Below are 14,265 nucleotides of genomic sequence, written 5' to 3'. Positions count from 1 at the left end.
GGTGTGTGTGTGAGAAGTGATGAGTCCTTACATTATCTGCTCTCACCAATGCGGTGTGTGCGTGTCTGTGTGTCTCTGTGTGTGTGTGTGTGTGTGTGTGTGTGTGTGTGTGTGTGTGTGTGTGTGTGTGTGCCACTCTTCTGAATCTAAATCAGCTCACTAAGGCAATCACATTGCTGTGACAACTCAAGGTTGAGGTTTTTAAGTTGGTCTGACCTATTCTTCCTATACATTTTTTTTCCTCACCCACACAAAACATATGTCTTTTCTGGTTTCCCCCCCCCCCAAGTTTGTGTTTGCCTTCGCGTTTGTCGTTCTCTCTTGCTTCATCTCACTCACCTGCTAACACGCGCACATATTCAAAACTAGTCACCACTCGTTTCTCTTTTACACCCCCACTTTCACACACACATACCCTCACAGGCTCCCTTTGTGACTTCCTCCTACACCCCCTCACTAGGCGGTCAAACTTGAACATTGTGGTTGAAGCAACTCTGTGGGGGTGCTGCATACATGGTGTCCAATAGCTAGCACACACACACACACACACACACACACACTCATCTGTGGTCTACTTTAAAGGACAGGGGAGTTAGAACATGTGGCCTAGTATTGAGCATTTCTCTCTGCCTCTGAAAATAGCTGCTGTCATCGTAGTCGTAGTCAACTTACTGTAAAAACAAACATCATTTATGACAGGATGTCTTAATTTGACCCCCCCACCCCCAAATGCCTTCTGATCTGTATTGTGTTTCTTGTTGACACCCACTGGGTTGGCCTCTGCTCCTTTTTGCACTTTATGAAGTAGGAACACCACACGCAGTGTGATATTATGTGATTTTACCTTTTTATTTTGTGTTGAAACTTTTACTGGCTAGGTCAGCCTGTAATTTGTCTGAAATCTTAAAGGCAAAGTTGAAATTTGCAGTTTTAGCAAGTTGATGATTGCACTCAGAGTATATACTGTATATAAAGTAATTCCACGAGTTTATCAGGTGAGGAGAGAGCTTGGGAGTTACCGTAGGATTGCATCAGTTAAGTTGAATGCGCAATAGGCTATGCTCTGATCATAAAGTCTGTGTCTAAAACTAGAACTCCTCTAACCCTTAAAACAATTTAAACTTGACCTTACTGTAAATTGACCTCTTTCTGGAGTTTTGCATAATTGCTCCAGAAATTGCCCAGCACTGGTGTAACCGCAACTGGGAATCCAAAAAGAGGCCAGCATGACTTCACAGGATAGCCTGGTAGGGGTCCTCCATCGGTTCTTGTGATCTCGTTGTCAGCGACGCCAAATTAAGCCTATGTACCTTTTCCCTTACTGGCAAATCATTTGGAAGGCTTTTTTTTTAGAGGTTACCCGAATGTAAAATTTGAAAATGCATGAATGCGCATAGGTTGCAGTTGATGAGATGAAGAAAATATCTGCAGTGTTTCTTCCCGGATATGTGTATGTATGCAAGGATCATGTAAATGCCTTTGTTGTATTCCTTTTTTCTTCAACAATGCCAGGACAAAATGTTGACATTGTTATTTTCATGAAATGGTATTTTGTTGTTTTCATAATGAAATATATATATATACTCCTGCCTTCTCCCAAGCTACCCATTGGTCCCGCTAACTTGTGTGGATTATTTTCTAATCTTGAGGGATTTCAAGGGGAAACAACAGATACTTCACTTGCAATCATACGCAGTCCTGTCACAGTTTCAGAGAGAAAAAAACACTGAAATTAACAGTATTTACATAAGGAAAATAGCTTGAATAAGATAATTATAAAAAAGAAATTTAACATGGGTTCAAAGTTGACTTTGGTTAATATTGAAGTACTTGTGCAATCCCAATCTGTCTAGATCACACCTGAAGAAAACTGGTTAAACATTGCCTTGCAGAATCGTGAACTGCAGAATGTTTTAAACTTACTGATGGAAAGTTTGGCTGACTGCCCACATGATCATTACCTCTGACCCCACCTATTTGTGAATTTTGGGTTGGTACCAAAATTAGTTCAAAACAAGTCATCCAGGTTTCCTTAGTGTCCACTGTACAATTTGGGGACAATCCCTGTACAGTGTACACTAATCTGTATAGTCTGTTGAACCCTGATTTAGGGGGACTATTCTTGCCCTTATTTCTGTCCTTAAAGGTACAGTGTCTAGTTTTTATTGGCATATAGCGGTGAGGATGCTGAAGTGCAACCACCAGAAAACCCTTCCATTAACAAGTGTGTGTGCAGGCCGTCAAATGCCATAACAATGCATGAAGCCCTATCAGTCTGTTGTTTTAGTTTGTCCGTCCTGGGCTACTGTAGAAACATGGCGGTACAGCATGATGGGAAGGACCCTCCCCATATACAGCCGCGGAAAAAATTAAGAGACCACTTCAAAATTATCAGTTTCTCTGGTTTTACTATTTATTGGTATGTGTTAAAGTAAAATGTACATTTTTGTTTTATTCTATAACCTACTGGCAACATTCCTACCAAATTTCAAATAAAAATATTGTCATTTAGATCATTTATTTGCAGAAAAATGACAATTGGTCAAAATAGCAAAAAAGATGCAGTGTCTTCAGATCTCGAATAATGCAAAGAAAACAAGCTCATATTCATGTTTAAACTACACAATACTAATGCTTTAACTTAGGAAGAGTTCAGAAATCAATATTTGGTGGAATAACCTTGATTTAAAATCACAACTTTCATGTGTCTTGGCATGCTCTCCACCAGTCTTTCACATTGCCGTTGGGTGACTTTATGCTACTCCTGGCGCAAGAATTCAAGCAGCTCGGCTTCTTTTCATGGCTTGTGACCATCCATCTTCCTCTTGATCACATTTCAGAGGTTTTTTTATGGGATGCAGGTCTCGAAATTGGGCTGACCATGACAGGGTCCTGATCTGGTGATACTCCATCCACACCTTTACTGGCCTGGCTGTGTGGCATGGAGCATTGCCCTGCTGGAAAAAACACTTCTCAGAGTTGGGGAACATTGTCAGAGCAAAAGGAAGCAAGTTTTTCTTCCGGGACAACGTTGTACTTTGCCTGGCTAAGGTTTGTAAAAGACCATAAGGATTGAACCAAAGCGGACTGGAGGGTCTCCTAGTTCGTCTTCTCTGATGAGTCGGTAGGTTATAGTAAAACCAGAGAAACTGATAATTTTGAAGTGGTCTCTTAATTTTTTCCGCGGCTGTAGATTCAAAGGGCTCATTCTAAGCTAATGAAAACACGATTCACAGTTAAGTAATTTATTCACTGATGAAAATTATTATGAATTTATATTAAAAGATGCCCCTAGAAACAACAGGCTGAACCTTTAAGTGACGCAGAACGTGGGGGAGACCGGCCCGCCCATAAGGGTGGAAAAAGGGGAAAGCTTTCTGGGGCCCAGATGCTAGGGGGACACATGGTCCATGGAAGCCAGAAATGAAATATAAGCAATGATAAGCTGGCAAGGGCTTTAGACTCAAATCATAATGTAATGGCCAACCTTTTTCTGTCAGCTCAGAAAGCTGCCTCCAGGCAGGCTGCAGAGGCAAATGACAGCCATGAAGCCAATATTACCAACATAGATAAGAGCTCCTAGCACCTGTGAGAAAGAGGTACATTTGAATAGTAGCAAAAATGTTCTACATTTAACCCCGACACAAGGATTTGAACTCACGCTAATGACTTCTGTGGAAAGCATGGATAATTATGTGGTTGAGCCTACATCTATGGTGCCAGGACCAAAATCACAGGCTGCTGGACAGGAAGGGGAAGACTGTGAGAGTGTCACTGACCCTGGAAGCTACAATGATCCAGGAAAATGGCCTGGAAATGTAGAAAAATCATGGTTGTAATAATACAGTGGTGTGGTGAACATGAAGCAGTTTTGCAAAAACAAGGGTCATGCCGAAGGGCCGGGTGCTGAGACAAGTGTCATGTAGGCAGTGGTGTAGGGTCCCTGGAGAAGTGGGTATACTCTTAATTTTTTTAAGCAGCCCATACAGCACAGGACAAATGCCCTGTTTTGAGAAGTGGGTATACGCAATGCTGCCTGAAAAATAAGTGGGTATACTCCGTATACCTGCGTATACCCTGGACTACACCACTGCATGTAGGGTCAGTAAGTAAGGCCGGTGTGCAGAGATGAGTGTCATGTAGGGTCAGGAAGAAAGGCCCGTTCCCAGAGATGAGGCTTGTTTACGAAAACAGGCCTACAGGTGCAGGCTGTAGGAGACAGCCAAGCATTCATAGAGTCTCCTGATAAGAGAAACGGGCAGGTCAAGGGCAGACGAAACCTCCCATTTAGTTGTAAACAGGGTCTCTGAAACATTGGTAAGGACACAAAGTACCTGCTCTCACAAGTCACCATTGTCTTAAAATGTTTCTCTGCAGAATATTGTGGTTGGTTGAGCTTGGATAAAATGTATAGGTTTGAGAGAATATTCTGATTGGTTTAAACTTGGATACATTTTGGGTTTTCAATTGGTTCAAATTGGATAGGTTTTAGGTCTTTGAGTGGAAAAGCATAGTGACGAAAAAGTTAGTGAACTAGTTTTTTTTTTTTACAGAGCTGCTCCATGGACCAACACTCAGGGTGAATGAAAAGTCTGCAAGATTTAATAAACTAAGGTTCATCGCATTCGGTCTTCTGACTCTCATTGAAGTATCAACTCGAAGATTTGAAGAGGTTGTTTTGCTACAACAGAAAAATAACTGATGTAGAGAGAAACATTTTAAGTGCTATGGCAGGGGATACCAGCGCTACTTTGTTAAAACATTCTTAAAAAGAGACTTAGTGTCGTTTAGCGAATGTAACCATCCATTGAACTGTTTTAGAAAAAATATAATGGTTGTGATACAGTGGTGTGCTGACCATGAAGCAACTTTGCTGAGACAAGTGTCCAGTGAGGTCAGGCACAAAAGGCCTACATACAGTTCGTATCTGCAGATGCAGGCTGACATAGACAGTTGAGTATTCATAAAAGGGGGCTCGGCATGGGGCATGAGGATAGTCAAGGAAAGGCGAAACCTTCCCAAGAGTTGTAAACAGGATCTCCGACGCACACATGACAAAGACAGCAAATTTTTAAATGAATGTGCACATTTTTTTTTTAGACTGTCCATATGAAATTCATTTAAAACGTCTCGAACCCACTTACAAACTTATTTTATTTAAAAAAAAAAAAGCCTTATTTTGTGGCAGTATAGTACTCATGGATGACACAGTCAACTGGACGGCGCCCCTCCTTGACACCTCTTATTGGCGGTTGTTCTTGTGCATGCGTTTTTTCATACCGATTCTGCATGCTGAATGATTGAATAGCATAACCGCGCCTGTGTGTTGTGATTGGCTGGATGTCCTTCAGCGTGACATTTTCATTTGTCAATCCCCCTACCCGGTGTCCGGGTAAGATGGCGGCCGAAGAACAGTGCTCGGCACCACCTCCATGGCGGCCAATATCGTTAACTCATGTTGAGTATCCTGCTGGTAAGGCAATTTCATGTCTTTCACCAGTATTTGAACCCCGTTATATCGTTGTGCAATGCATTGCTTTCTGTAACCACTCCGCGCTGTGTTTTTCGGTTGAATGGACACGACCACTGCTAGTTGCCAAATAGTGAGAAACAGGGAACAGTGCACGCATTGGTCCGCAGGGAACGGGCTTGATCGGGATATCATCCCCACGTCTGCTTTTAAAAGGATTTCAGCCCAAATACAGGTCGACCTATCAATGTATGTGAAGTCGTGGCAGGTGCTGTTTACTATTAACCAGTTTATTTGGTTGTTTATCAACTGTCAAAGATTATGATGCCTTCATTGTTTTTTACATATCCCACTTAACACTGCACAGGGCGCTGAAGGTATTGTGGATGTTAGAGCCAACCCTCTGTGTAAGGTGATGGCATTTTCAACAACCAGTGTAAGTCATTCTTAGTGTAGTGGATTCTGAAGAGCAGTGCAATTTTATTCTGTCAAAAGACAGAGTGGTTCTCTCGCAGAATGGTTGCGCTTTCAGAAAATACAAAAATGTAGTCGTTTCATACTTCGATCAAAAAGAAAGGCAACACGAAACTGATCAAAATGTACAACTTGTTTGTCCCTGTTAGCATGCTAAGTAGTACATCCAGATTCAGTTACGTTAAATGTTTTATTAGTATGTGAAGAGGCTGATATGCAGCCAATGAAATACATCGCATTTAACTGTCCTAGAACTTCCAGCTTTGGCAAACATACTGATCTTTTCCCTCGATTCTTTTAACGCAAAGACGCATCCATCATCCGTGGCTACGCTTCTTAACACACCGAATGTAGCGTCAGCTGCCAAGTTATGTGCTTAGCACATGCGCAATGTGGAACAATAGTACGGGAAACCAGTGTAAACTCTTAGCCGCTAACCAGCTAACGACCAAAAATAGAAAACTGTCGACACAAAAAAAGTTGTGCGTCTATCTCGATGCATGTACAAACTTTCTTACTGAACGGAATATCTCCTCTAAAACAGCACAGCACCAGTTAGCATGCATGTTTAAATATACAGTCCTAGCCTGCAAGCTAGTGAGCCAATGTAAAGCACCGACTACGGCTAAGGAACCGGAACTATGGTTAATGCACTATCGTTACGGAATTTGATTCTGTAATGGTTTTAATATTAGTTTTCCCCCTTGTGTATGTTTCCACGGACTGAGTTTTCGTACATTTCTTTCCGAATGATTTATTCCCACTCCATAGCATTACAGAGCATGGTGTTTGTCAGTGGTGGGTCAATGAACGGTCCCCTCCCTCCCCTGTGGTGAATCCTGGGATGGCGAGTAAACGCGGGGGCAATAGTGCACTGCTCCACGCGGGCACCTCCGCTTATTAGCGCTCCCTCTGGGGCGTGTCTCACGAAATTGCCACAAATGACACAGTTTCTGAAGTGGTGCGCTAGTGCCATAGAAAAATATATATGTCTGATAAGTGCCATTTCGGCTGGTCCACCTCCCAATTTTTGCAACTCGTTGCGCGGCTGGCGCTTATGCAAAATGAACAAGCAGGACACAGGAGTTGCTGCTCAGTCTGTATCTGTGCATCTCTATGACCCTTTAATGCAGGAACTTAGGGATTCCCAGATAGCACAGAGGGAGATAACTGCAACAATTGTACCAACTTTGATGTGGTTTGCTAATTTCTCTTGCCTGCATGTGCCACAATGACCAATCTGTCAACCTCAGGGCCAAGTGGTGAGATACGTTTTAGGCTTTTGATTGGAAAAGCATAGTGATGAAATACGCCATTTAAAAGGTTAGTGCACTGGTTATTTGACTGAGCTGCGCCATGGAGCACCACTCCGATTTTAATGAATGTCTGCAAGAGTAAATAAACTTCAGTTCATCGCATTCGGTCTTCTGACTCTCATTGAAGTATTATCTCTAAGGTTTCAAGAGGTTGTTTCTATACAAAATAATCTTGCTGGTGTTGTGTGTCCTTTTGGATGAAAGCACCTACCAAATGATTAAATGTTACTGTGATGTATTAAAGGGGTGTTGGTGAAATTGAACTGAACATGTAGACTTCCCATGCACTAATCGAGTGTAATGAGGAACCTGGTTATGGTCCTTTTTTGTGAGATTCTAGCACACATCTCCCGTCTCTCAACATGGCGTCTCTCAACATGGGTGTGGTCCTTGATCATCAGTGTTATGGTCATTTAGATTTTTAGTTTTCGTGGAGTTGATCCACACTGAGGCACAAGATATCATAAGATATAGATAGATTAGCCCTTTATATTTAACCCACATTATAATGTGCCCTTAGTCCCGTGTAGACAGATGTCTCCAATCTCAACAAAATGTACTCAGGAATATTTATTTATCAATTTATGTCGTCCGTTAATGTCCACCAACTTACGTTTTTAGCCGTCTGATGCTGCCTCTTCTGTCTCGTTGTTTTTGTGACAAATAGCCTAAAGCACTTTGAACTTTGAATGTTGTGACCCCCTTTCTCCTGGGTCACACTAACTCGGGGCGGTATGTCCCTGGCATGGAACATACCCCGGAAAATGTCCCCATCCCCATCATGGCCTCCAACGCTCAGCTTAACTGATCATTGAAAAGAACATTACTGTCCTGAAATGGCTAGTGTGTTGTGGTACAGTAGGCCCACCTGACAGCTCTTTGTGTTCACAGGTGATCTGATAGGAAAGGTGTTAGCATACATCAGCCTTCTTCCCATTGCTATCCTGGTGGGTTTCGTGACACTCATAGTGTTCAAGCGAGAACTACACACGGTAAGTAATTGCGCGTATGCAGGTATATGCGGTGTCTATATACCGTATGTGTATATGTACGTATATGTATGAACGCTGTATGTTTTTTTATTTATTATTATTTATTTATTTTTCTTGTTCTCTTTCTTTTTTTTTTATTATCAGTTTTATTCCTTCATGATTTCTAATTTATTGATTTATCTTGATTTTTTTATTTTTTATTTATTTTTATTTTTTTCACGGGTGGGAACAAAGAATGCACACTAGAATAGAAAATAGAAAAATGTGTTTCTTCAGAAATGGATACAATTATGACTGCTTATGAGTTATGGAATATGAAATGAATAAACACAATAAAGTATAAAAAATAAAATAAAAAAAATAGAATAAAAACTACAAATAGAGAAAATGTGACCTATACAGTCTACTATCTCTGTGCTTGACTGCATATTTCATTCAATAATACATATGTGTGATGCCTGTAGATCTCCTTCTTTGGGGGATTGATCCTAAATGAGGGGCTTAACTGGATACTGAAACACATCCTGCAGGAGCCGCGCCCTTGTGGGGGTAAGATGCTCTGCCCCCTCCCATACAGATCGATATCATCTATCGGTGAAAGCATCTGTGGTCATGAATTGATTGATTTACTTATTTATTTAAGCCTCGGAAAACACATTGAGGAATAAGACCCTCATTTACAATGGTGCCGAGGGTACAATGAAGAGTTAATACATTGAAAATAAAATAATAAATAAATATGAATACGTTGAAGAGTTTGTTTGGCTCACTGTCTCTCTCCATTCTCCTCAGGTGCCCATGCGACCCTAAACACAGAGTATGGCATGCCATCCAGTCATGCGCAGTTCATTTGGTTTTTTGTTGTTTACTTTTTTCTTTTTCTGTATTTAAGGTGAGTTTAAGCTCTTTTGCAAAGACCTTCTGCTCTGTTAAATCTTCTGTTCTATCATCTGTGTACAACTGGGCAGCAGGGCTGGACGATACAGACAAGAAATCATAGGACAAACCATGTTAGCTTCACTAGCTAACAGTCAATTATGTTAACTGGCAGAGGTAACACTGGTACTATTTTTTTTTTTTAAATGAAAATTTCTCAACATGGTTACATAGATACACATACTTACTGTCTACTCACTTTATGAACAAGGGTATAAAGTAGTCTTCAATACGTTTTAGCTTTTTACCTTCATGGAAATATGCCGGTCGACGGTTACAGTGAAATATAGAACTGCTGCCACTGAGCGCTCAGGAGTCCAGAGGGAACCCCGCAAAGGGAGGGTGGTGGACAGGTTGTGCAGAGAGAGTGAGAGGAGAGAAGCAAAAACTGGCACGGCTTTATAGGTGGAGCGGTTATGTAACGCAACATCAAATTATATCAGTATAACTGTGTTGTCTCATACTATATCTGGTTTGAAAATATATCTCGAATATACCTTTTCTATACCTTAAACATACCTTAAGTCAATATACCTACTGCTAAGGAAAAGCTTGTGCCGGTTTGGGGGTATAGGTTTGCACTGTTAGTTAAATGTTGTGCTAAAGAATTGTAAAACAACATTGTTTAGCAGCTTTTAGAAAATACAGAAAGGAAAGCTGAAGGACTTTCCTTCTTGTTGGTCCTCATGAAAATGGTCATTAAGCATCTATGGCTGCACTTACGATTTCTTCTACATGTGCATTGCGTTTATAAAGTGTGGTTTACACAATCAGTTGATCTACAGATATGTTGTAGTAGCAATTTTCAATAGTTTCAATAACTAGTAAAAAGTATTTCTCAAGAATGTTGAGTGCACTCACTCTACTGGCAAAAGATGATGTAAATATGATGTAATTGGAGATAATGGTGAAAGTGATGATGGCCTTATTGGTAGACCGTAACATTATTTGTTTGTTTGACTCTGATCTAAATCCATAATAGGTTTAGATCACTTTCCTTTTTGTGTGTAAGTGATTATTTGAAAAAACTAAATTCTTAATAAACACTTGCTTTTCTAATTGATTCCCAGAATGCATCAGACTAACAATGCTAGATGTGTGGAGTTGCTGTGGAGACACATCCTGTCAATCATCTTACTGAGCATAGCCTTGTTTGTGTGTTACAGCAGGTAAGAGAAAGTCAACAGTGTGTGTCTATGCATTTAAATCCTCTGGGATTGCATTCAAATCACATATATGATATACATACGTGTATGTATGGGTGTTTTTTTTAGGGTGTACCTGCTGTACCATTCCGGAAAACAAGTGCTTTACGGCGGCGTAATAGGGAGTGTGGTGGCTGTGGTCTGGTTTTTCATCACCCAGGAGCTGCTGACTCCACTCTTCCCCAGGATTGCTGCTTGGTAACCATCACACTACACACAATGCACATCACACAACACAAAATACACACCACAATACACACCACAATACACATCACACAACATACAGTACACATCACACTACACACACTACACATCACACTACACGGAATACACATCACACTACACACAATACACATCACACAAAATACACACCACACTACACACTAATCACACACTCCAACCGCAGGTACAGATTTGGCCACAACTTGTTTTGGCCTTGTGTTATTTATTTTCTACAAACAAGATATTGAATGAAGATATATTTTAGAGACTCTGAACTTCAAGGAAACTGTAGAATCCCTGTACTGCAACCCTACCATAATAATAGAAATAATAAAAATAAAAATGTTTTATACTCTAGGTCTAGGATGTTATTTCAGTTGTTCATGACGGTAGGAATTTATGTGTGTTGAGATATTCTCCCGTCAATGATGTTCCTGTCTCTCTTAGGCCCATCTCAGAATTCTTCCTGGTGAGGGACACCAGTCTTATCCCGAATATTCTGTGGTTCGAGTACACAGTCACACGCTCGGAAGCCAGGTGAGGACAAACACTTGTGTCTGATTTTGATTAAGAGGTCCAAATGTTACATTTTAAGATGTAGCTGTCAGGTTTAACATGTGACCTATTTCAATCTATTTTTATTTTCCCCTTCACAGAAACAGACAACGAAAACTTGGGACTAAAGTTCAGTGATTTGCTGCATTCCTCTCTATGAATTAAGGACCACACACACTCACTCACACTCTCTCACACACACACTCACACACACTCTCTCACACACACACTCACACACACACACACCCTCTCTCTCTCTCTCACACACACACACCCTCACACTCTCACACTCACACACATCTCTCTCTCTCTCTCACACATTCTCATTCAACAAGCAAACACAAACATGTACACACAAACAAAACCACACTGGAGTATATTATTCAGGACGGTTCTCTTTGAGACACAGAGGGGGCCGGGTGGTCTCAGAGGGACCAAAGACATTGCCAGGACCTGTTGTCTGTTCTGAGTGTCTCGTCCCATCCCTGCCCTCCCCCTTCTGATGCATGCCAACAGTGCAAGAGGCAAAAAAAACTATTTAATGAAAAAGCGATTTAATATATATTTTAACCATTAATGCAGTTGTCAGAACCACACCAATAAGTATGTAAGGGTTGAGGGCTGTGTGTTTTGTTTGTATGTGAGGGTGGGGATTAGGGACAGCCTGGAGTTATTATAGCATGACCTTTTTTAATTTTAAATAGAGGAGAGCTGTTGGGGGGGGAGGGGAGGAGGAGGGAGGATTATTAATTAGTTGGGCTCCTGGTTGGGGTTGAAGGTTTTGAAAAGATAGCTTGGTTTTCTTTCTCCGTGTATAAAACCAGTTTAGTAATGAAACAATGTAACATGAACAGAAAATACAAGTATGATAGTGATACAGTTACCATAATTTAGCAACCACAACAGAGGTGTGAGGAGGTATGCTTCTGCCATTTAATACCCTCCTATGTCATGGACAGACAGGCCTCTCTTAGCTGCCCTGAGCCTGTGATGACTTAACAGACCTTAGTGTGATAGGGACACTTGCATCGCCAGAAGTACACTGACACATCGGCTGTTGAGGATGGGAGAGCGTAGTCTGTCCTTTAAGCAGTCCTTAAAAATCTAGTCCTATTGCTATCTCTGGCAAGACCAAGGACATGGATACACTCTCACACACTGCCTGTCATATTGCACAAGGAGGATGAACGTGGGGATTCACCCCCCCCCCCCCCCCCCTCCGAACACCTTTTGTTTGTAGATCTTACTGACCCCCAAGGGTTTCTAAGAGATTGGTGAATAATATTCTGACATTCCATATTGCTGGTAGCATACCAATACATCAGGAAAACATAAATAAAAGACGGTTGGAGTTATGTTGAACTGCATTTAAAAAAAAAAAATGTGATTTTGTTTTTTTATTATTATTTTATGTTTTAGCTTTTTTTTATTATGATTATTTAAAGTTTAGCGCTTGAGGTGGACCCACAATTTCAATCTTCCAGAGTAACTGGTAACAAAAAGTAGGCACCGATTGAAGATGACAGTTAAACTAATGAAAATATACCCAAACCTCAGGTGAATCACAGCTGTGTTTGAGCTGTGGAGCCTATACAACCCAGAGATGGAGGCTGGGAAACAGGCTGTGTAAAGGGAGTTTGGGAGTGTGTAGTTCTTAAGACTATTCATTTCTTTGTGTCATTCATATCAAGCTAAATAAAAGCAAAAACATAAAGAGAGTGGACAATTGTGCTTGTTTTGAGAGTTTGATTTGTAGGTTTGAGATAAGAAAAAAAATCTGTTTTCTGACCCGGTTAAAACTCATTGGGCCTCATTCTGGAAAGCAGTTGAGAAGGATTGTTGAGAAGAATTGAAGAAGGAATTTCCAACACATTTGGCATCAATTAAAGTTTTCTTATCTGGGATTTGTTTTGAATTTCAGAAGACTTTCAGAATGCAAAATAGCAGTCCTATATTGGCTAGTTTTCTCGTGAGATTCCTCATAAAACCACAAGATGCCCTACTGGGCTGTTAAGGGCTGAATTTGTTTGAACTCGTTGATGATATCATTTACATCAACTCTACAGACATCCTTGGATTAAAATAATTATAATAATAATAAATATGAGAATATTTGTATCATTAACAATTGATAATGATTGTAGGCCTACCATGATCCAGCCAATGCACAGAAGGAAGCGGAAAGGGGAAAGCAGGCAGCCCTTTTTCACGCCAGTAATCACTTTGAATTTTTCTTGTGCGCAGCCCTGGAAGAGTACGTTGCATTGCATGTCCCAGTACATGTTCTTAATGATGTTGGTATATATATAAAATAGGGGATATTGATGAATCCCAAAAAGGACTGTATAGCTGATTGAATGAATAGGTTCCAATCGCCACAGGTCGGTCCGGTCAGAACAAGAATGAATGATGCCAAAGTCCAATGATGAAGGTTTATTGCACACACACATGAAGTGAAGACATGATTGACTGATAATCCGTGAATATGATTGCCGTTGTAAATGACTCGTATACAGGGATGCTGAACCGTGGTTTTTATGGAATAAAATGGATAACAAATATATACAAATATTAGCAGTTATACATAACAAAGACGAAACAGTATATACAGTAATGATTATGACACTATGAATATGGATGTCCCTTGAATACTGTTCCATGTAACGGTGAACATTCCATTATCTCCGTTACTAACATTAACTGGTTGAAGTAGCAGTAACGGAGTTGAATACAACAAGACAGTGACTGATTACTACACTCAATATTGTAAGGTATTTTTATGACTTGTGCTGGTTTAAGGAGAAGACACCGGACGAAGCTTCTTTTGTAGCAATTGAATGAGTTTACTTGGTATTCAATACAGTACAGCCGTCAATGCAAATGCAGTCACAAGTGGTACATTCAACATCTAGGGCCGGAGAAGATCTTCTGACTCTTACCCCAAAGGCTTTGGCTTTTAACCTCTAGTTCTGGCCCACTTTCTGTGATGTCATCCTCCTTGGTCAGCAACTAAAAAGCCCCCCTCCTCTCATCATGGGATACAGTTTCATATCAAGTCTGTCTGGTGTTCTTTTGTGTTTGAGCACAGCGGAACT

The 14,265-nt window shown here is 40.7% G+C and overlaps 1 protein-coding gene across 1 annotated transcript; it reads left to right on the top strand.

The window, feature by feature from the left end:
* The first annotated feature begins 5,380 nt into the window (after nucleotides 1-5,380).
* Nucleotides 5,381-11,687, top strand: dolpp1 (dolichyldiphosphatase 1). The gene is made up of 8 exons (XM_080842717.1): nucleotides 5,381-5,473; nucleotides 8,152-8,252; nucleotides 8,717-8,801; nucleotides 9,045-9,144; nucleotides 10,259-10,357; nucleotides 10,463-10,591; nucleotides 11,063-11,152; nucleotides 11,272-11,687. Exons 1-8 carry the CDS (start codon nucleotides 5,398-5,400, stop codon nucleotides 11,306-11,308), a joined length of 717 nt encoding a protein of 238 aa, XP_080698843.1. The 5' UTR covers nucleotides 5,381-5,397; the 3' UTR covers nucleotides 11,309-11,687.
* The last annotated feature ends 2,578 nt before the right edge of the window (nucleotides 11,688-14,265 follow it).

Source organism: Sprattus sprattus (assembly GCF_963457725.1).
Source record: "Sprattus sprattus genome assembly, chromosome: 7".
NCBI classification, from domain to species: domain Eukaryota; kingdom Metazoa; phylum Chordata; class Actinopteri; order Clupeiformes; family Clupeidae; genus Sprattus; species Sprattus sprattus.
This window is presented reverse-complemented; position numbering and strand designations above follow the sequence as displayed.

Coding starts and splice junctions, on each gene's coding strand:
- dolpp1 (XM_080842717.1), top strand. CDS start 5,398: ATGGCGGCCGAAGAACAGTGCTCGGCACCACCTCCATGGCGGCCAATA. Junction 8,253..8,716: donor TCAAGCGAGAACTACACACG/GTAAGTAATTGC, acceptor TGATGCCTGTAG/ATCTCCTTCTTTGGGGGATT. Junction 11,153..11,271: donor GTCACACGCTCGGAAGCCAG/GTGAGGACAAAC, acceptor TCCCCTTCACAG/AAACAGACAACGAAAACTTG.